The sequence below is a fragment of the Nematolebias whitei genome, chromosome 9 (assembly GCF_014905685.2).
Source record: "Nematolebias whitei isolate Nwh7 chromosome 9, NemWhi1, whole genome shotgun sequence".
Taxonomy (NCBI): domain Eukaryota; kingdom Metazoa; phylum Chordata; class Actinopteri; order Cyprinodontiformes; family Rivulidae; genus Nematolebias; species Nematolebias whitei.
Window position 1 is genome coordinate 40410804 of NC_056506.1, and position 22961 is coordinate 40433764.

Consider the following 22961-nt stretch of genomic DNA (forward strand, 5'->3'; position numbering starts at 1 on the left):
TATTGCTGACAACACAATCGTACAGTTTCTGAGGCATTTCTAGTTTGAAGGTCATTTAAGGCAGCTGATGTGTGAATAATCGTTCAGAACCGGCTGAAGGCACTGCCGTGATGGTTGGAGGTTCTGCCTCAGACTCGTGGTTCAGGCGTCTTTGTCTCCTGAAAACAAAACAATAAAACATGTCAAACTTTAATTTGTAATCTGAAATATACGGTAGAAAATCCAAGGCTAGCTGCATGAATAGTTTGCACAAAAACATCAGTCCTTTTCTACAAGTGAAGCTCCAAATGCAAATATTTTTATAAAATTCTGGCTACTATAAATAAGTCATGCATGATGATCAGATCTACACAAATACCCTTTCAAAACTTGGATTAAGAAAAAAAAAACGTTTGCACAACTTTATATAGTAAATGTAAATTTCATAGCTTTGCCATAAAACTACAACTTTATGCATCAAGCACTTTAGTTGTATGTAAACTATTAGTACTAACAAAATATAAATCATTAGTGAAATTACTATACTATGCCAGTATTCATATGGACTTTTAAACTTTCATTTTTACGAGTTTTTAGTGGGTTTGTTTTTTGTTCTGTGAATTGTCCTGTAATACTTTGCAAAAGTGGAAAATTTGTAATTTATCCAACCAATAACACCAGAAAATGCTTGTTTGTGTCATTCATCAATAATTCTTAGTACGCAACAGTTTGTTTTACCCACAGAACCAGCGGACTAAAACATAATGCAGTTTGTAGAGAAAGACGACGTCGTCTCACCTTTCACAGGTGGAGCAGGTAATCTCCTCCTCAGATGTTTTGAGGAGTCCAGGGTTACAGCCTGTAAGAAGTAAAAAGTCATATTTTTATTGGTATAAAACTGAACATTCTGTTCTGAAATCAAAGCTGTATGGAGTACCGGCTCTGCGGGGGTCTTGGTGAAGCGTGACTGGGGGTCTACGTTGAGGCCGGCACTCTTCAAAGCAGCGATTCTTGAAGAGATGTTGCCGATCTGCAACCGAACAAGGAACATATGTGCACACCATACAGCACTTTGTTTTAGTATTTATTTTAATACTAAAATAGTAATATTAAAACAGTCATTCTATCAAAAACTGCTGGTTTAGTGCATGGCTACACACCCAGGTTCTTCTAGTACTTGGCAGAAATTAAAGGTCTCTGTAGAGACCACATTTTATAATGCAGCTCATATACTGAGGGTCAGAGACCACCTCCCTGTGACCCATCAGAGTTAAACTGGTTCAGAAAATGAGTGATGGGGCCCGTGTCACCTGCAGCTCAGACTGCTGAACCCTGGCAGCTGCTGCAGCGACCTGCTCCTCCAGGAAGGACAGCTTCACGTCGGAGGTGGAGCTGCAGATTCCTCTGGCGCACTCCTCCAGGTCACTAAGCTCCGCCTCCAGACTGTACACAGAACCAGCGGCTACGTACACCTGCAGCAAAACATACCTGGAAACGTTCATGGTCAAATAATAAACAGAAAATAAAAATATTTTGATAATGAAGAGATGAATAAATATTAAAGTGAAGTCACGTTTTCCTCCAGTCTCCAGAGCTGCTGATCCAGTTTCTTGGGGTCTGAGTTCGGTGGAAGCGAGACGGTGGAGCGTCGGGTGTCGTCTCCTCCCTTCACTCCCTGCATGAGGTCCTCGGTGGCGTTCAGCACCTTCAGCATTTCGGTGGTGATGTTGCGTAGAGATGCTGCTGAGTATCTCTGCAGCACAAGCACAGACGGGTGGCGTTAACCTCTGACAGGCAGAGAAAAGATTTAAATCTGGACACAAATGACCAACTCTCAGATGGTCCTTAAATGGCACGTGTGACTCAAAACCTCTTATTTTTTTTTATTTTTTTTTGCTGAAACGTTTCAGGAAAAAAAAAAAGAAACTGTCCAGATGACCTGACTGAAAATTTTTGGATTGAATACCTGGATTATTGAGCATGGACTTTTTTGATCACATGTTTTAGTGTCACGCTCACGCTAGCATTTCAACAATCATTTCAGGAAAACCGCAGAACTGCCTTCAGTTTTATTTTTGATAATTGAGCTGTTTTATCATCGTTCTAATCAAAATCAAAGTTTTTGTAACTGTTCAGCAGTGGCTCACTTTCCCCCACAGCAGACCGTTGGAGGAAAAACAGATGTTAGAAGCTGCATCACAGCTGCAGTACTCACGTTCTGGATCTCCTCTGGTGACAGAACCCCCCCCTGACGATCAGAGGAGCTGCTTTGCTCTGTATCGTCTTGAGTTTGGTCTTCGTATACATCCTTCCTCGTCTCTGCTGCTGCTCGTTCTGTTGTGCTTCCTCGTCCCTCCTGTTTCTGTTCGTCTGGACTTGGCTGCTCCGCCTCGATAAGAGCAGGTTTCACTGTGGTACCTGGAAGTTGTTCTTTAGTTAAATATGAATGTCCTTCCTCCACGTTTTCACTCCTAATTGTCTCGTCTCTAGTAGAAAGCTGTCCTTCAGTTTCCTCCTGGACATATTCTTTCACTGCACACTCTGACCTCTCTTCTGAAACATGTTTCTCTGAAGCTTCTTGACTTTTTTCATCGAAAGCCCTTTTTCTGAATCCACTCTCTCCTCCATTATCGCTCTCCAGTTCATTCTTTCTTCCGTTCGCTCCATCTTTGTCCAGCGTTTCCACCTGCATGTCCTCCAAGCTCAACAGCAACATGCTGCTAATTATTCGATCAAACTCTGCGTCTTCATCGCTTTTCGCTGCCGTTCCCCATTTCCTCTCTCCGTCCTTTGGAAACTGTTCTTCATTTTTACTGGTCCTGTTTGCCCCTGGTTCATCGTCTGTTTTATTCACTTCCAGATAATTCTCTTGTTTTGTCCTCAACTCTTTCTCAGCTTCCAAAAGTTCCACATTTTTGTCCAAAACCTCCGCCTCGTGTGTTGCAGCCTCCCGTCTTATTCTCTTCTCCAAGAGATTTCTACTTCTCTGTACATCCGTTTCATCATCCTCACGTTGTGTCAGACTCTTCGAAGCTCTTTGTTCTCGTTCCTCGGTGTCCTCTCTCAACTCAAACATTTTCATGTCTATGTCTCCGATGGATTCTGCTCCTTCCCACAGCTTCTTCTCCTCCCTGCGGTCCTCTCCTGCTCGGTCCAGCTCATCCTCAGTGGAGGAGAACTGAGAGGCGCTGACCAAACTGGCCAAGTCACACAACTGAGTTTTGTCCGGCTGCAGCTTCCACGGCATCTCTTCACTCATTGACTCCTCTTCGTCCTCTCCTCGTCCCACTTTGTCCAGCTCGTCCTCGGTGGATGAGAACTGGGTGGTGTCGACTTCATTAGCTAATCTGCATAATTTAGCAGCCAGATCTTCCTTCTTCCCATCATCTTCCTCTCCTTTGTCTTCGACACCCATTCTGTCCAGCTCATCTTCAGCAGAGGAGAACTGTGAGGCTTTGGCTTCTTTCTCCAGCTGACAAAGTGTATAAGTTAGTCGCTCTGTCTTCTGCTCTTTATCTTCCTCCTCCAGACCTTTCTCTTGGCTCCGTTCGGCTTCACTCTGTCCAGCTCTGTCCAGCTCATCTTCACTGGAGGAGAAGTCAGTGAGGCCGGACTGTAGAACAAGCCGGTACAATCTGTAATTCATTTCTTCATCTCCTCTTCCTCCATCCACGTCAACGTCCATCTGCAAAGGCCTTCCTTGACCCCTCCCCTCCTCCTCCTCCTCATCAGTCCTATTTCTTTCATCTGGCGCCTCTCCGGTGGGAGAATCAGAAACTTTGTTTTCAAACTCATGCAGTTTTAAAGTGAAATCATTGACCGTTTGATTGTTTCCATTTCCTGTGACATCACTGTCGGGGTCAAAAGGTTCAGGGGTCGTGGCTCCGGAGCTAATGGTTTCAGGAGTCCCAGCATCAGAAGGATGAAGGGGAGAGCTGGCCTTGTTGTGGGAATCCTGCAAATTTAAGGAATTGTACAGTTTAGTATTTAAATTCCAGTAAGTTTAGTTTTGAGGGTTTGAAAAGCTGCAACTCAAACACATACTGTACATACATGTTCATACATACTGTACATACATACATACATGTTTGACTGATTGTTTTCTTTGAAAACAATGTGCTCATCTGTTCTTAAAGATCTACAAATAATCTAAAGCAATCTGCCCTTTAATAAATCTTATTTGTTTTTGTTTTTTAGATGTGGTGATTCATCGTTTTCATCTTTTTGGTTTGTGTTTTTCCTCAATCTCAACTAATCAACAAAACCAAAAAAAAAAAAAAAATCTTCAAATCAAACATGTTTCAACACCTCAAAACATAAAAGCATAGAATACTCACACAAAAGGTGGATATTTGCTTTTTTTTTTTGCCTGATTAGGTAAATGACAATATAAATGATTGCCAGATAAATTCTGATCTCATCAGTAAACGTTACTTATTTCATACCGAAACAGAGGAAGAAGCTGCTTTTTTGCTCATCTTCTTCCGTGATCTCCTGATTTTCCTCGTCTCCGGTTCGGCAGCCATCTTGGTCTCCTCCTTGCTCTCTCCATCTCCTGTCAGGTTAAAGTTCACATCGATGATGCTGGTCCTGCGCGACGATGAAGGTTTCCTGATCTCTGCTGGCACCTTCCGCTTCAGAAGAGCTAGCTTCCAGTTCCCCTCGGAGTCTGAAAACAGATCGTCTCTGCTGATCCGGTGCTCCATCAGAGGCGTGTCGCTGTTGTCACAGTCGTTCAGGTGGAGGTTGGAGTCCATCATCTTCCTGTGGATCTCCTTCAGGACGGCTCCCCAGGAGCTGTCGGGCTCTGGTTTGCTTTCACTGTCTGATTCCAGACCTTCGTAGGCTGACATCACTCTGGACTCCTTCTCCAAGGCGCTGTAGACCAGGCTCTTCCTTTGAGTGAGGAGGGTGGGGCGGGACAGCTGGGCGCTCTGCAGGGCGATCCAGTTCCCGTCTGGACTCTTCAGCACTGAGAGATGGTTAAAAAAAAAAGCACAGTGGAAGGAGTTTTAGCTGACAGAACTTACCGTATTTTTCACCCTATAAGTCACAGTTTTTTGCATAATTTGCATGTCCTGCGACTTACACCCCGAATCGATGTATTTATAGATTTTTTTCCATATTTATAAACCAATTTTTGGCTGAGATATGACCGTTTTCATTCATTGACTGAAAATATTGAACACTATCATTTTCAGCCACTAGATGGCACTCAATAGTATGGCATGCCATTGTATTATGTAATAGGTAAAAGTGGCTATTAATGACACAATTGGCCTGACGGACTCCCACCATCGTCTGCCTGGAGCAACCATTAAATCAGCTGCATTTCACTGCGCTGCCCCAGTGAAATGCAGCTGATTTGACCATTGAAGTGCATTTATTAAGGAAAAGTTCAACTGAGACACACCTTTACTATAAAGTTGAGCAAACAAATAATTGTTTTTAGGTGCTTATCTTGTTAAACTTCGAAAAAATGCTCAGCGAGTCGCCCTCTGCGCATTCATGTTTCTGTGTATTGGCTTTTGAAATGCAGCTGATTTGACCATTAAAGTGCATTTATTAAGGAAAAGTTAGACTGAGACACACCTTTGCTATAACTTCGAGCAAACAAATAATTGTTTTTAAGTGTTGATCTTGTTAAATTCTTGTTAAAGTCCTCCCCTGCATGCTCCCTCGGCTGCCATTTGGCAGCCAATCGATTTTTGTCACACCGGCCCACATTTCCGGGTTGTCAGTGGTGACGTGTAACAAATGTGACACATAATAGATGCGACTTATACGGCGAAGCGACATATTTATGTTTTCCACTTTATTAGACATATTTGGACTGATGCGATTCTGAAAATCTTCATCTTTGAAAACCTTTGAGCATCGGTGTTTGGAGCAGCGTTAAACGATTGTGCAGCAACTAACTCTTGAACCTTTAAGGTTAAATAATGTCTCACCTGAGTTGTCAAGTCGATCTACACTCCACGCAGTCATGGCCGAGCCGCTGCCCTCCTTCTTTAAAGCTGATGGAACATCAGGTTCAAGAGCAGAAGAGTCTTTGTCCATCGGCATGAAGGTCACATGTGACCTCTGAGAGCACAGGTGGAGGAAAAACAAAACAGATTAGTGTGTTTAGTTAATCTTCTCTGCAGACAACCATCAAAAGTTGAGTTGTTTAACCAGCAGAGGTCAGTGTGCAAAAAACAAAGATGTCATTTTAATAAAGCAATTCGACAGTTATATAAAAACGCAAATGCTGAGGAAAAATAAAGCCTCTATGAGCCATGTATAAACTTCTAAATAACTAAATTCTAAGGATTTTCAAAGATCTTCAAATGATTAAACAAAGACTCGACACTTGAAACGATTACTACCTAAAATAAAGATTTGAGACAAAGTGGAGAAAATCATTCTTAAAACAAGTTGTAGAAATCTTTTTTACTCTTCATTTAAACATTGCATCTGTATAGTAAATAGATAGGATAACGTGTTTTATTGGTGAGCCATAACATTATGACCACTTGCAACAGCATCTGTGGGTCTGGTGTGAGGTCTGTTTCCACAAACACCTTCAGATTTGTATCTGGGGAGTTTGAAGATCAGGTAAACACAAACACTTTACTACAACTGAGGAGTGCGGCTGGGCTTCAAGAAAATTGAGATGGAAAGTGAGAATGCAGGTTTTTCCAGCAGAATGTTGCCTTTTTAACAAAATGATGTTTATTTTGACAGCGTGCCACCCAAGGCAAAAAGATGTTTGCTTGTTGTGGGTTTGTTGATTCAAGATAGCTGCAATCAAATACATAACTCAGTCAGGTTTTACAGATATTGAGCTAAAAACATGGTTTGCAGCTGAGATTTGTTAAATTTTAACATGATCTCACATAACATGCACAAGGTTTGATAGAAACTTCTCCAACTCCATCCTTTCGGAATATATCTTAACTCAAACTATTACATAAAGGTGGTTTATTTATTCCTATACAGAAATGCTGGACTTTTAATGGTACCACTTTACAATAAGGCTCCCCTTATAGATGCTAATACATAGTTTATAGATATGTTATTAATGCCTCTATAAACACTTTATAAATCATTAATAATTGTTTAAATTGTTAAAAGGCCCAGGATATAATGTATGTGAAAGCCTGAAGAATGCAAGAGTGGCTATACGCCTATCAGCCATAACATTATGACTACTGATGAAAATTAAAAGGGTACCACTTTACAGTAAGGCTCCCCTTATAGATGCTAATAATTAGTGTATAGATATATTATTAGTTCCGCTTTAAATACTTTATAAAGCATTAATAGTTGTTTATTATGCATTAATTAAGAGTGACAGAGAGACTAAACTGACCAGTTTCTTGCCAAATCTGCCACCTATATATTTCATCTAGAGTTGTTAAACATTTCAGACTAAGTTGCTTCCTTGTAAGCACAATAAGCATTTGTAAACATATTTCTTTAGCATATAATTTTGTACTTCATCACTGCATTATAAGTATCTACAATTATTACATCCTAAAAAATAGGTTTACAAATGTTTATTGTGCTCACAAGGTAGTAATTTACTCTGAAATGTTTAATATAACAACTCTAGATAAAACATATAGATGAACAGATTTGGCTCACTGGTCAATTTTGTCTCTCTGTCACTCTTAATTAATGCATAATAAAGAATTATTAATGCTTTATAAAGTATTTAAAGCAGAACTAATAATGTACCTATAAACTAATTTTTAGCCATCTATAAGGGGAGCCTTACTGTAAAGTGGTACCCTTTTAATTTTCATCAGTAGTCATAATGTTATGGCTGATAGGTGTATAGCCACTCCTGCATTCTTCAGGCCTTCACATACATTATATCCTGGGCCTTTTAGGGCTGGTAATGAATAACAAAGTGAGTTTTGATGTTTGCTGCAGTTTTTACCCAGAGGTCTGGTTTCAGGCAGCTGGGGGCTCGGTCACAGGGAGGCTGGTGATGATGATGAAGGTCAGCAGCGTGCTCCAGGGGCCAGCTGTCGTCATATTCAGCCTTCATCTCAGCCAAAGCATTCCTCCTGCTAATGATCTTACACACAGAGAGCAGGATTAGCTCTGAGCACACACAGGGCAGAAAATGAACGCTTTTGTTTCCTAATGTGTAGAAGGTTTGAGTTTAACCCCCTCATGACGGGTTTTTCTAGAAGCATTTGAAACCGACTTTAAACCGAAAATGAATTATTTCAATAACGAATCATCTGCTGCTGTGCAGATTAATTCTGCTTTTTACTTTTTGAACAATAGTTTTGGCCAGTTCCTCGATGAGCTCTCCTCTGTGCTGCCGCAGATAACAGGCTTCGTTCTGCTTCTCCTGAGGAAAAAGACCCACACAATTAGGACATCTATTCAACAACAAACATGTACAGTAAACCGATTATTTCTCTAAATATACAGAGTCAAACGCTTCAGAGTATTTCAATTGATCTTAGGATTTATTTTTCCTGGCATAAAGTTTAAGAAATAAGCAGCAGAATCCGCTTTTAGGATTTAATTTACAGATTATTTAGACAATAAAAAATATGCATGCATAAGAAGATTAAGGATAAATGTTCTCTTTTAGAGATCCTACAATGATTAGTGAAGGTTTATCTATAAAAAACTTTTTTTTGTTCCGTTTTATGTAAAAACAGGCTGAATCTCCAAAGTGAGACAAAACGAATTTTAAACTTTTTCCATTTATCAATTTGTCTTTCTTGTAATCCGTATTCTTAACGTATTTAAACATGTTTCTTTGAACATCCGTGGCTTTCAACACCATTAAAATTATGTTTTAACTGCAGCAGAAACCCAAAGGTTTCACTCAATCTGAGAGAAATAAGCCATCAGACTAAAGGACGAATGATGCCACAGTGCTAACATAAGATCATACGAGAGCCTCTTTAATGTCACTCTGCACAAATATTTATAATATCATCAACTAGTGAGTTATAATGACTGCAGCAAGCAGACATTTAAAGAAAAGACAAACAGAAATCACCTGCGTGGACGTGTCAAACTCCGCGTTAGATATGGCTTCATCTATGGCTTCCTCTGCAACCCTCGTGGCCACACTGAGCGTCTCCTCCATGCTGTGCTCTGAACACAAACACATTTATCATGATCCCACGTGTAATCAAACCCATAACATGAAAATAACATGCAATCAGTCCTTCGCAGTTTAATTCTGCCTTTTTGCTCTCATTCTTTCAGAATAGGATTCATCTTCTAACCTACAAAGCCATCAACAACCTAGCTCCATCTTATATTACACATCTTATTGTTCCATATTTTCCTAACAGAGCACTTCGCTCTCAGACTTCAGGTTTACGTGTGGCTCCTAGAGTTTCCAAAAGCAGAATGGGAGGAAGATCTTTTAGTTATCAAGCTCCTCTCTTGTGGAACCAACTTCCAGTTTCTGTCCGTGAGGCTGACACATTGTCCAGTTTTAAAACTGGGCTTAAGACTTTCCTTTTTGATAAATCCTATAGTTAGGGTTGGCTCGGGTTTCTTGAGCTGTGAGAGTTATGCTGCTACAGGATTAGACTGCTGGAGGACAAACTGACCACATTCCCTCACTGCTGCTGTCTTTACTTGCTCTACTCTACCTGTTTGTATTTCTATCTTTAACATGTTTTTTTTTTTCTATAGAACATAAACCTGGACTTGCCATTCTATGGCAGTTTGTTTCTCCTTCCTGTCCTCTCAAATCCCAGCCGGACTAAGCAGATGGCCTCTCGTCCTGAGCCTGGTTCTGCTGGAGGTTTCTTCCTGTTCAAAGGGAGTTTTTCCTTTCGGCTTGCTGAGGATGGGAGACTGCGACAAAGTGAAGATTCAACGTGTCTGCTGGTTTCCTTAGATAACTTTTAGTAACTGGCTTTTTTTAAATGTATGTGAATGTTTCTGTTAAGTGCTCTGAAATGACTTTTTGTCGTGACTTGGCGCTTTATAAATAAACTGGATTGAATTCAGACTCCACAGACAGAAACACGAGTATCAGGCTGCAGCTCTGCCTCTCTGTCTGCAGACTCATTTAATTTGTGCAAAAAAATCATTAGTCAGGACGGAAGAGACACAAGACAAACCAGCACGTGTGGATTTGGTGCTACTAAGAATCTGGGAGCCTAAAGTATTTTAACTTTTTATTTCTCTGCCATTTTAGCTGATGTAAATTGGGGAAATGTAAAGAGCCGAGATCAGAGTCCAGAAACATCAGAGGATCAAAAAAACAAGAAAAAACATTGATAAGTTTGCTTATTTCTGTAGCCTCACCAACTTCAAGTAGTGTGGTGATAAATGCACTCATATTAACAAAACAAAATAAACTAAAATATCAAAAATTTGCCTTAAACATAAAAACATGGATCACAGGAAGGTGATGCATGTTCTGATGCATGAAGTTTACTCATCTCTCGTATTAAAACTTTAATCCAAGTAAAGATTTATTTATCAAAACAACTTATTCACAACATTTAAAAATTTATAAATCACATTTTCATTATATCGCTCTTTGATGGACAATATTCAAGTGTTTGGTTGTTTTATTTACTGTAATAAAGTTTGTGCTGAAGTGTTGCATTTTAAATTCCTCACTCAAACTTTTGACCACTTTTAAAGGCAGACTTCTTTTTGAAAACTTTTTCTTAATTTTTTTAATTATTATTATTTATACAAATACTGGTTAAGTAGGTCACATGTCTATCCTTACCTCAACAGTTAGATGCACAAAACTTAATTTTCCACATCCATGATTTTTTTTTTTGAGTAAACAATTGATTTTTTTTGGGGGGGGGGGGGGGGGGGGTAGGGGTAAAACATTTAGGAGGACGGTCTTGCAACTGAACTTTGTTGGTCGTGTTTGTTTTTACCAGAGAACATCTAAAGCAGCGTTATTCAACTGGTGGCCTGTGGGCCACTTCCGGCCCGTGGGTGACTTCAGTCCGGCCCACCAATGAGTTCATTAAAATAATAATAATAATTTTTGTTGGGAGGGAGTTTTGTTTATTGCATTTATCATTCAGTGCAATAAAACAAACAAACTGAAAAGATAACAAACATATCATTGTAATAAATACTTGGTTTATTTACATAATAACTTTAACTGCTGGATGTCCGGTCCCTGAGCTGCTGGCTTTCAGTTACTGGGGCCCCCTGAGCAGTTTTCTTGATTGAGGGTCTAATAAATGATGTGTTTAAATGAAAACCAGTGGCGTGACGCTATAATCATTGTTAAAAACAGGTTTACAGTATGAACGTGAACTGTGCGCACCTTCAGCATGCCAGTAGAAAGTGGAGTCGCTCCCACAGATGCTGCTCTCATTGCAGATGCTCTCTTCATAGGCGCTGCCCTCTGCAGACACACACACACACACACACACACACACACACACACACACACACACACACACACACACACACACACACACACAGATGTTGACATGAAAAGACCAATACAAGACATCTGTGGGGGTTTAACCTTGAAACAGGATCACTGTAGATTCAAATCAGATGGAGGATTAAAGAAATGAAAAATGCTCCCTCTTGTGTTTTCCATTCATTTTATTATGTTTCATTTATGACCTAAAAATATCAGAGCAACGACAGGAAACGCTTATGTTTCCTATCAAGTTTGGTTTCATTTCACCCGAGTCTGAGCTCACGTCTCCAAATTAAACTCCTTTTTTGTGAATATTTTCTTATTGGTAACCGTGGATAGAGCACAACGTTATTATTGCTTTCAAAATGTATGTTGAATTTGTGAGAGATTCAGATCTTGTTTGCTTAAAAAAGCAATTAAACAAAATGAAAAACTAAGCTGAAAGAAAGAAAAACGTTTGTATTTTTTAAATATACGAGAAACGACTGCGCAGCAGAGCTCAGTCGCACTTTGGACTCCTTGTTTTTTCACGCCGGGCAAATATTCCTGCAACAATGCGTTGGTTTGTGGTTATATAAGTGCATTAGAGTCCCCTCATGTGAGGCTTTAGGTGACTGAGCTGTCTGCAGCAGAGCCTGCTCAAAATGTTCTGTCTGGTAAACGAGGTCACTGACAATCAGGCTACAGACAGCACTTAAAGTCAAGTTAGCATTTAAATAAAATACAGAAAATGCTTCTTTTTTTATTCTGCAGGGGTTCGTTCAAATGAAACTCAGGGTACGTGTTGTGAATCACTCTCAGCTACTACCACATTAAACTTTAGCTCAATATCTCTCTTAAGCCTTATGTTGAAAACTTGATAAAGAAACTGAAATTAAAATTGGGTTTCTTTTTCACAAATAGATCTTACTTAGCTCTGAATGCTAGTAAACGCCTTGTAGCTGCTACTTTCCTTCCGGCCACTGACTACGGTGACATTGTTTACATAAATGCTCCTGCAAGCACTGTACAGATGTTGGACCCTGTCTATCATGACACGCTAAGATTCATAACTGGTTGTAACTACCGTACCCACCACTGCACCCTGTACTCTTTGGTCAACTGGTCATCATTAACTTCACGCAGACTCTCACACTGGTACATTTTCATCTTTACTCCTTGGGCTGCTGCCTTTATACATCTTTTTTATTAGATATTTTGCTAACGGACACATGTACAGTAGTAGACAATTTGTGGTTTTGTGCTACATTTAGTAAAACCTCTAGGAAAACAGTATTTATCTTTAGATTTTTCTTCAGCTCCTCAGTGTTTCTCAGATCTCTTGTCCTTTTTTTCATTCGTATTTGGCCTTTAGGGAAAATGTTTCCTTTTTTATACGTTCACAATAGCACAATATATAAATGTCAGGATGATTTATGGGGATGGTAGTCAGCTCACACCGCTCTTGCTTTCTGGTCAAATGATAATATGTTTTATAGTCGGTGTGTGTTTGAGCAGATGAGGGCCGGTCCCATGTCCGCCCACGGCTCTACATCATCTGCAGCTGGATACCTCCCCTCCACCAAACACAGTTCATCAGAACTAATGGAGCTGAGATGCTCTACGACTCCGTCCCTGAGCAGATCTACACGCTGGAACAGATGCCGTAAAGAGAAAACAACAACAAATACATTTTCAGCTTGGCTGCCTGCTGCAAAGCTCACCTCAGATTTCGCTAGGAGTTTCAAATATACGACATACAGCGTCAAAATGGCCGTGTAGGCCGTCACCTTTTGATTGACACCTGCTGTGACCAGCTGGGTTGATCAGCCTCCACAGAGCCGAAAATATATTGACAGCTGAGGTTAAAATTCTTTGAAGAGACCAACTTTTGCATTACACCAGAAAGTTTATGAACAGCATCTAATTTCATTTGGGTGTGCTATTTTATTTTATTTTTTTGGCTGTGCATTAGTGCACCCAACTTAATAAAATAAAAATTTAAATCATCTAAACCGACTGAACCCTGAATTTTAAAGGTGTTGTATGTCATTTAAATTTTTTCCATATTTCAAACATAAAACATTTCACAACATTTTGTTTCTGTTTGTTTCTGCCCTGACCAGGTAGACTCAAACTCAAGTTTATAAGATTTACAGTATTTTACCAGTAAGCTCTGAGAGTGAGCTGTGCTCCGCCAGGTGTTTCCTGTAGAGCGTCTTCAGCACTTTGGCGCTGCCAAACCTCTTAAAGCGTTTCTTTACATTTGTGTAGAACCACTCAAGGGACTGCGTCTTCAACAATCTGAGAGACAGAAAAAAACAATTTGAGATCTTTGTGTGATGAGAAATGACAGACGTGTAGCCATTTTGGTCAAACCTTAAAACAGGACTATTCAACTAAATTGCACAGGAACTGCACCGTCAGCAGTTATTCATCCATCCATTATCTTTACCCGTTTATTCCATTTTGGGTCACGGGGGTCGCTGGTGCCCATGTCCAGCAATCACTGTGCGAGGGGCGGGATGCACCCTGGACGGGTCGCAAGTCCATCACAGGGACACATTGAGACAAACGAGACAAACAACCATTCACTCTCTCACTCACACCTAGGGACAATTTAGAGTTACCAATCAGCCTAACATGCATGTTTTTGGTCTGTGGGAGGAAACCGGAGTACCCGGAGAAAACCCACGCATGCACGGAGAGAACATGCAAACTCCACCCAGAAGGCCCCTGGACCGGGGTTTGAACCAGGGACCTGTTCACTGAGAGGCAGCAGCTCTACCAGTTGCGCCACCGTGCTGCCCGTCAGCAGTTATTCTCATTAAGAAATGGTGTCTTATCATTTAAAATCAAGTTTTATTTAAAAACAAACCCACTGGTGGGCTGAACTGAGCACGCCCGTGGGCTTGATTTGGCCCCCGGACCACCACTTGAATAGCCCTGCCTTAAACAGAACATTGTGCTCGACCTCCTGCAACATTGTGAGGTGATGCATTTGAGTACATGTTGTGAATGACTCCCAGCCACATCAACTCCATTAAAATTCTTTCAGTGGTTCATGAGATATTTTGAAAATAGATACAGACTTGTTCAGAAATATCATTTGCTGTCACCTTTCTGCTGCATTGATAATTACATATCAATTGAAAACTACTTTTTGGTGCATTCAATCAAGTTTAATATGAAACCAATATAAATTTCCAACCTTATATTGTGCTACGATTTGAATCTACATAAACATGAAGCATTCAAAATAATAAAAAATACTCACTGCTTATGAAACTGTTATATAAACACAGACTTCATCACACATTACATCCTGAAACGAAACCTTAATAACCTTTAACATCACCTCTCATCCTAAGTGACCGTTCGGAGCTTACCTGCTCTTCTGGCAGGTGCAGCAGAGCCAGGCTCGGTCCCGCTTGTTGTAGACCCGGCAGGCCCTGCAGACGTGGTAGCTGCAGTCTCGGCAGCGGCGTTTGGGGTTGAGCAGGAAGGTGAAAGGCGAGCAGCAGCGGATGCAGCAGCGCTGGTTGAAGCAGGTCTGCCGCGACAGCAGGAGGCAGCGACTGCTCTCCTCATCCAGCTCCTGCTTCAGTTCACTGAGAGGGAGCGAGGGATGGGAGAGGAAGGTGTGAGATTTCCGTTTTTAAAAAACTGAGTGTGTGAGTGAATGTGTAGGACGAGTTTGTTTTGACCAGATTAAGGATTACGGAGTCAAACGTGGTGAATCCCTCGACTGAAACAAAACAGAAATTAAAATGTTCTTATCAACTCGGTCAATTTGTCCCTTTATAGGCTGGTAAAATGTCATTAGTACAAATGACACAACATAAAAAGAGAAATTTACTTCATTTAATTAATTTTGTGGGAAGACTTATTATTTTTGCTGTATATAAAAGACAAGTTGTGGAAAAAAAAATGTTTTAAACATCACATGAAAATGTATCACCGCATAAGAGAGCCCATGACTGTATTCCATCCATCAGTTATCTTTTTATCCAGCTTTTCTTTCCAGGTCACGATGGTCTCTGGTGTCCATGTCCAGCCATCACTGCGTGAGAGGCGGGGGACACCCTGGACAGGTCTCCAGTAGAGACAAACAACCATTCACTCTCTCACTTAGAGTTACCAATCAGCCTAACGCGCATGTTTTTGGTCTGTGGGAGGAAACTGGAGTACCTGGTGAACACGCACACATGCACGGAGAGAACATGCAAACTCCACCGGCAACCGTCTCGCTGAGTGGCGTCAGCTCTACAAACTGTGCCACCGTGCCTTCACATGAACACTGTCCTATGCAGAAGCAGAGAATCAAGTTCTTTAAAGGACAGACCAGAAATTCAGATGTGGGCTTTCATAGAAGGTTTATGAATAGTCAGTATCTTGCCTGTTGTGGATAGATGTTTGAATCGCCTCAGTTTAGAGAAATAAGAGTTGAACTCTGACATGACGGACAAGTTAACAGCTAGTTCAATCTGGGCTCAGACCCAAAAGTTAAAAACAACTTGAAAATGGCTCAACTTTAAAAGCTTTTCTGATAAACCTTTTAATTTTACATTTCAGGATTATTTAATCTGATTATTTGTTAGCACAAGTAGCAGCAGCTGCTGCAGCACTTCTAGTTCAGCCTGTGGGTAATTCCTTTATTTATTATGATTTTCCGGCTAAAAATAACTTCAGCAATCAAGTTTGCATGAACGGCTGCGAAGTTTGAAACAGTGGAGTTGTTTTAGGGCTGCAGCAATCCACGTGGAATCCTGCTCAGATTATGTTATTAGCTCATCAATGTGGTTGTAAACATTGTGTACATTTTCACAAGGGGAGTTTAGCAATTCATGTAGATCCCATTTGTATGGGTTTGCTTTATCTTTTGTAAAAGTTTTAACTAACATAACTCCAATGGGACAATAAAGCAGATTGTTTTGTAAAATCCATCATGAATTGTGTGACCTCTCTGTTAAAATTATAATTTCTGCTGCGATTTCTAAAAACTATGATGCATGAAAATGAGATTTATTGATTTTTGTTTCTGTGCCACATTTAATTCTTTAATAAAAAATTTTAAAAAAAATTCAGAACAGCTCAAACAGAAGCAGCGACGTCCAACAGATAATAAATCAGAGACCTGACGGATGATTTGCAGACGGAGACGGCGGGTCGCACCAGAAGTGTCAAAAAAGATTAGAACAGCAGGCGCTCCAACCACGACTGAATCGTTTCTTCGTTGATTACAGATGAATACTGATCAGGTCTGATGAGAGGAGGGCACAGGAAACAAAAAAAACACTGGAGCGTTTTAACAATTTCTGGGAATAAATGAAGGAAGTTAGAAATTCAAAAGCTGTTTTATGAATTATCAGAGTCTTTTACTGAAAGTGTTTGAAGCTAAAGAGGAAAAAATGATCCCATGTTGAGAAATGAGTCTTGTGTTGGGGATCACTCTCAGCTACTACCGCACCAAATTTTAGCTCAGTATCTGTAAATGTGACTGAATTATAGGCATTTTAACATCAGTCGTCTGCATCGGCCATCTTGAATTGGGTTGTCGTCAGCAGTTAATCAGCTGAAGAACATCCAACGATCATTTTCTAAAAGTTTCATTAAACTCAGTCAAGCGTTTTATGACAGTTTTTGCAAACGGAGACGCAGAAACCTTTTCATCCATCTTTCCTTTCAGAGGCTGGGGATAAAAAGTAAAACCAAATGTTTAATTATTATTTTTAGGCTATTTTTTATTTATTCTAAAATCCTAAATTATTTTAAAAGTATTTAATTAGTGCAGCATTTAATTCTGTCATATTACAGTCACAGCAGTAAAGACCTTTTTAACACCATTGCAAGCAGCACCAGCTCTACTCCAACTCTCTGATAAAGTTTCTTCTTGTAAAAGGGTTGGAAAAATAAATTTATTTGTACAAAATGTTTGAACCTGTAAGCCTTGGCCTATAAACATTTTACCGTGTCCTGTCTGAGGGAAGAGCGACTCCTGCAGCACATCCATTACTGCAGCCTGCAGCCTAACTGTGGGTATAAATAACTCGGACACTCTCAGGTACACTCAGACTCAGACGGCGAGATGTTCACTGTGAGGTAACGAGCACTTGCACAACGCTGGACTGCACATAAAAGAAGATACAGTTTCAGCTGAAGAGTAAATCAGTTAAGCTTCTCAGCCTTCACAATAGATTAGATTAGCTGCAACAATCCAGAGAAAACATTTGATTTTAAAGATTTGAACAAGAATGTCATAGACAATAGATAATCTTATAAAATATCCCTGTTGTGATTCTTTCTACCAGCAGGGAGCGCCAATGGGCTCATTTCAATGGCGTCAATTTGTTTTTTGACTCAAGATTTTTGTAAAGGCTGAAAGTTCAAGTCATTCTAAAATAAGTCACAATGATAATTAGTTTAAAAATTTTTTCAGCTTTTTCAAAAGCTTCAAAATATAATGTAATTGGTTGAAATTTGGCGTTTTATTACCTGGCCTGAAAACGAGCTTGTTTTGTTCACGCTCGTGTGAAGCTTGATTTTATTTGGTCTGGATTAATTCGTGGAGAATTCCAGCCCTATTTTAAAAAATGGTAATCCCAATGACACCGAATACTGCATGAAGGGATTTCCCAGTGCAATGGCAGCCAGCAGAGAAAATGGTCAAAGATCGAAAGGAATATTTCTGAACCGTTAGAAAACTTTGATTTAAAAGTAGATTATGAAGAATATATGCCATTTTTAGTTATTTAGATTGATAGATGGTGTATTTATGGACATATTTTTGTAGATAAATAAAAATAAAAACTCAATTATAGCAAATATCTATAATTATACGTTTTTTTTTACTGCAGCTTGAGCTCATTCTGACTCATTTTGCCAGCATGGGTCACATATTTGGTCAAGCAAAACAAAATATCGTGGCAGAAAACTGAAAACAACACATTGTCTGACAAATTCAGGATCCAGGACAAGTGACAAATGTCAACTAAAGTGTAAATATTACTTCTTCATCTCTCAGGTTTAAATCGGTCCTGAAAGGAAGTTCAAACTGAAGAGGTCTTTCAGGATAAAAGGTGAAACCGCTTCAAGAAAGAAAGAAAGCTGCCCGATTTAACAACAAAACTCGGGGTTACCGGGACCTGGATAATTGACAACATGCAACATTAAAAAGCTCCCAAATACTCCCTAAATATTTGCTGAATATAAAAATAAAATGTTTAGAATATTTCTGCAGATGCCATAAACACACCTACTAAATCAAACAAGGTGAAATGTGACAATAAGACATGGCTTCTCAGAAGTTGCAGCATTTTTTCAGCTCTTTGAGATCAGTGTGTTGTTCCACAGAGCCACAACAAACCAACATGTTTCTTTATTATTATTTGAAGGCTTTTTGCTGTTGAAATATGAAGGAAACTGAAGCCATTAGGCTTCTCTGTTTGGAGTGGATAAATGCTGCGAGCTGAATCATTTCTAAATAAAGTACAGGGACGTTACACAATCTTTAGCAATCACTTCCTGCCATTGTACGTCTCAGACAGCACAGACTCAGACCAGAGCCGCCTAATTACCATTTTACTGAGTCTTTGAGTTCAGGCTCAGGATGCTGATCTCAGTTCAGCAAGAAGGCGTTTCACTTCAGGAAATCCTCATCGAGCACTAAAAGTGCCTCAGATACAAACCGGGCTCAAAAAGAGTCTGGATCCTGGGATGAGCACAGCTTTAGAACAAATGTTGTTTTATTCCGTTTTCAGAGTTGATTTCTCTTGACTCATCAAATTGTAGTGGGAATGTTCGTTCAACATTCACACAATGATTTTTCCTTTTTTATACTTTTTTACAATACAAGTGCATTGATATAGCTACTTAGTGCGATTTTAGCCATTCATTCATGTCAAAACAACCTGCTCATTTAGGGAATTGGTGCTATGACTTATGGGTTTTGTGACAAAAGCCTTTTCAAAATATTTCACTTTATTTACAATTATTTTACTCGTAAAAATGCATGGACACCCTTCAGTTCCTTCAAAAACATTCTTGTCTTTGAAATTTACTTCCAAAATGTTTGCTCTAGTTTTGCCTTCTAAAACTTATTTTAGCTTTTAGCTAGCTAGTGTTGTTGCCTTTATCTTGTAATTCAATTCAGTTCAGTTCAGTTTATTTATATATCACCAAGTCACAACAGAAGTCGTGTCAGGGCACTGAACAGAAACATTCATATAAATAAAAGTAAGTTAACAACATTATTTATCCGATTATCAGACTACTTTGAATTTAACTCCATCACAGACTCTCATCTTGAGCAAGCATGAAGGTGACAGTGGAAAGGAAAAACTCTCATGAGGAAAAAACCTTTAGCAGAACCAGACTCAGGACAAGCGTCCATCTGCTTCGACCGGCTGGGTTTGAGAGGAACAGATACACAATGGCAGGTCAAGAATCACATGTTAAGATAGAAATAATTTCAAATGCAAACAATTCATTTGAAGAAATGTCAGTTTGTCCTCCGGTAGTCTATGCCTATAGCAGCATAACAAGCCAACCATAACTATAGGATTTATCAAAAAGGAAAGTCTTAATCCCAGTCTTCAAACTGGACAATGTGTCAGCCTCATGGACAGAAACTGGAAGTTGGTTCCACAAGAGAGGAGCCTGATAACTGAAAGATCTTCCTTCTATTCTGCTCGTGGAAACTCTAGGAACCACAAGTAAACCTGCAGTCTGAGAGCAAAGTGCTCCGTTTGAAAAATATGGAACAATAAGATCTGTAATATAAGATGGAGCTAGGTTGTTGAGGGCTTTGTTGCTTAGAAGTAAGATTTTGAATTCAATTCTGAATTTGACAGGGAGCCAATGGAAAGAAGCTAAAACTGGGGAGATATGATCTCTCCCACTAACTCCAGTTAAGACTCTGGCAGCAGAATTTTGGATCAACTGAAGACTTAAAAAAAAAAGTTTTTGTAGTTTTGTTCTTGTATGTATTTAGACTTTTACAGCATGTAGCTATGCTTTTGCAACTTTTAGCTTTAGACTAGTCTGTTTTTGCTACTTTAAGCTGTTAGCTAACCCATTAGATTTAGCTAGTCTTTTGCTACTTTAGGCTTGAAGCTAGCCTTGTTTCTTTTTGCTTGTTGCTAGCTTTTTGCTACTTTTAGCTAGTGTTTATCTAAATTTGGCCTTAAACTAGAATTTCACTACTTTTAGCTCGTGTTCTGTTAGCTTTAAGAACACAGTTTTAGGTTCTTCAGTTAATTTCAGCAGTGTTTAGCTCTCAGTATCAGTGTCTCTAGTTGATGAACTAGTTTGATAAAAGTTTGACTTGAGAAGGAGCAACTTAAAGCTCTTCCATTGCAGTTGTGCACCGTGGGGGTCAGACCTCACCAGAGTCTCTCCTCCTCCTTCTTGCGGAGCCTCATGTCCCTCTGGACCACCTGTAGGACATGTGCAGCCTCGGTGTCCGTCAGTCCCGTCAGATCCAGCTTCTGACCCGTCATCTCCAACCAGAGCTCAATCACTCAGAACAACCAAGACTGCTGCTTTCAGCTGTGAATGGACACATGTTCGTCAGCATCACAGCTGCTGTTTACGCACAATTTGTTTACGGTTTTAAACGACATGCTGCAAAAAAAAAAAGCACAAAAACTGAACTTTAGCAGAGTTTTAAACATCTTTTCTGTTTCAGACCTTTTTATTTCTAACACATCTAAAGTTTCGGGGACTAATGAAAGCAACAAAAAAAAAGAAAACCTCATCTCAGTGCTTTTCAACCTTTTCAGGCTTTTGAAAAAATAATCTTAATTTGATGTCTGTTTAAAATAAGTTGGCAGAAAGACTTATTTAACATCACATTTGTGTTTTTTTTCTAACACAATAAGATGTGACAATAATAAAAACCTGCACATGATGACATCTTAATTAACATTTATGTGGTAAACATAAAAAGGCCAGATTTTTAATAATCCACATGCTTCTTAAATAAAATTAACTTTTGGAGTCAAATCAGTTCAAGATGGCCACCATAGTTAACTAATCAGTCAACACAAAATGTGAATTTTATACATATCGAGCTATAATCGTCCCCGACTTACATTTGAGTGCAAACTGATCCTGCAAGATCTGCATTTAAAACGTTGTCAAAAACTATAGTAATCAACACTGTTAGCAAAATATCACAGGAATTTTAATGACACCATCATAACCATAACTGAAAAACTGATTTAAGATGGCCGCCACAGTCAGATAACTCCATACCATATGAGTACAACACACTATGCGACATAAAGTTAACTATTTTAGTCAATCTTGCATGTCTGTTAGCAAAACATCTCTTACATCAGTGGATGTGTTTAAATTAAACTCCCAATAACCATCTACAGCTGTTTAACTTCTGGAGTCAATATAATTCAAGATCACAGCAAATCTTATGAAACACTATAATTGCTTTAACTACATAAATTTTACAAATTCTGAGCTATAATTTGGTGTGGTAGTAGCTGAGAGTCACTCCCAACACATACTCTGAGGGCTACGTCACCAGAGAAAGTATTTCAGGATTTAAGCATATATCTTAGTTCTGGTAAGAAATGAAGGAGGTGATGTGCACTCCTTCACAGAAAGCTTTTATTTTATATCCAAATAAAGTTAGACTAGACAGGTTAATTTTATTAGAAAAAACAAACCTTACCGGTTGACTTTCAGACCCTTTCAGTCTTTCTGGAAATAAACTGAAACGATCATGCTGATCATAGAAGTCCTGGTTTCTCCTCATGAAAATAAATAAAACCCGGATAAAAACTTCTGCAGGTCAGTTCTGAGCAGCAGCTGCTTCAGTCTGAGAGAAAACAATCAGATAAACCCAGATTAGCTCCCACTGCCAGCATTTCTCTGCCCGAAGTGGAAAAACAGGGATCTGACCGACAGGATTAGAAGGGCCCCTGAGAGAACACATGAGAATTAAAAACACTGACAAAATCCTAAAAAAAAAAAAAAATTAAAAATTTTTTTTTAAAATATATTCAAAATTAAGGTTGAACGCCTTCAGTAAAATCCACATCCAGAGTGGAACAAATGCAATAAAAAGCATGTTTTGTTTTAAATATTACTACATTAAAAAATACAAAAAGATCCCAAACCTAAAACTGAACATCTGAAAAGTTTCAGGCGTTAAAAACTGCGGGTAAGAAGGTCTGGATGACTCAGGCCCCCTGGTGGACAATACCTAGAACTACAGAGTCCCATAATGCACTTTTTATTTATTTATAATAAAACAACAAGAACAACAACACACACACACACACACACAGGTTTGTTTTGCTATCTTTATGGGGCCTTTGCATTGACTTCCATTCATTTTTCATTCATTTCTATAGCCTAACCATGACCTTTATCCATAACCTAACCATTACCAGTACATACCTAACCCTAAACCTAACACATCCTCAATTCACACCTTAGTCCTAAACCTAGCCCCTAACCCACCAACGGGACTTCTTCTTATGGGGCCCGGACTTTGGGCCCCCATAAGGAGCAGTTGGTCCTCACAATGCAGTATAAGTTGGAAAAATGGGCCTCACAAAGTAGCATAAACAAGGACACACACACACAC

The 22961-nt window shown here is 39.4% G+C and overlaps 1 protein-coding gene across 1 annotated transcript; it reads right to left on the bottom strand.

Annotated features, from left to right (window-relative positions):
* Positions 1–68: 68 nt before the first annotated feature.
* Positions 69–22052, bottom strand: myripa (myosin VIIA and Rab interacting protein a). Its single transcript, XM_037681823.1, has 16 exons — positions 22041–22052; positions 20738–20899; positions 14740–14961; positions 13518–13654; positions 11264–11344; positions 8996–9093; positions 8249–8329; positions 7907–8047; positions 5931–6063; positions 4425–4951; positions 2195–3934; positions 1553–1732; positions 1290–1451; positions 917–1009; positions 778–838; positions 69–158 (listed from the first exon to the last, which is right to left on the bottom strand). Exons 2-16 carry the CDS (start codon positions 20848–20850, stop codon positions 142–144), a joined length of 3786 nt encoding a protein of 1261 aa, XP_037537751.1. The 5' UTR covers positions 20851–20899; positions 22041–22052; the 3' UTR covers positions 69–141.
* Between the last annotated feature and the right edge of the window lie 909 nt (positions 22053–22961).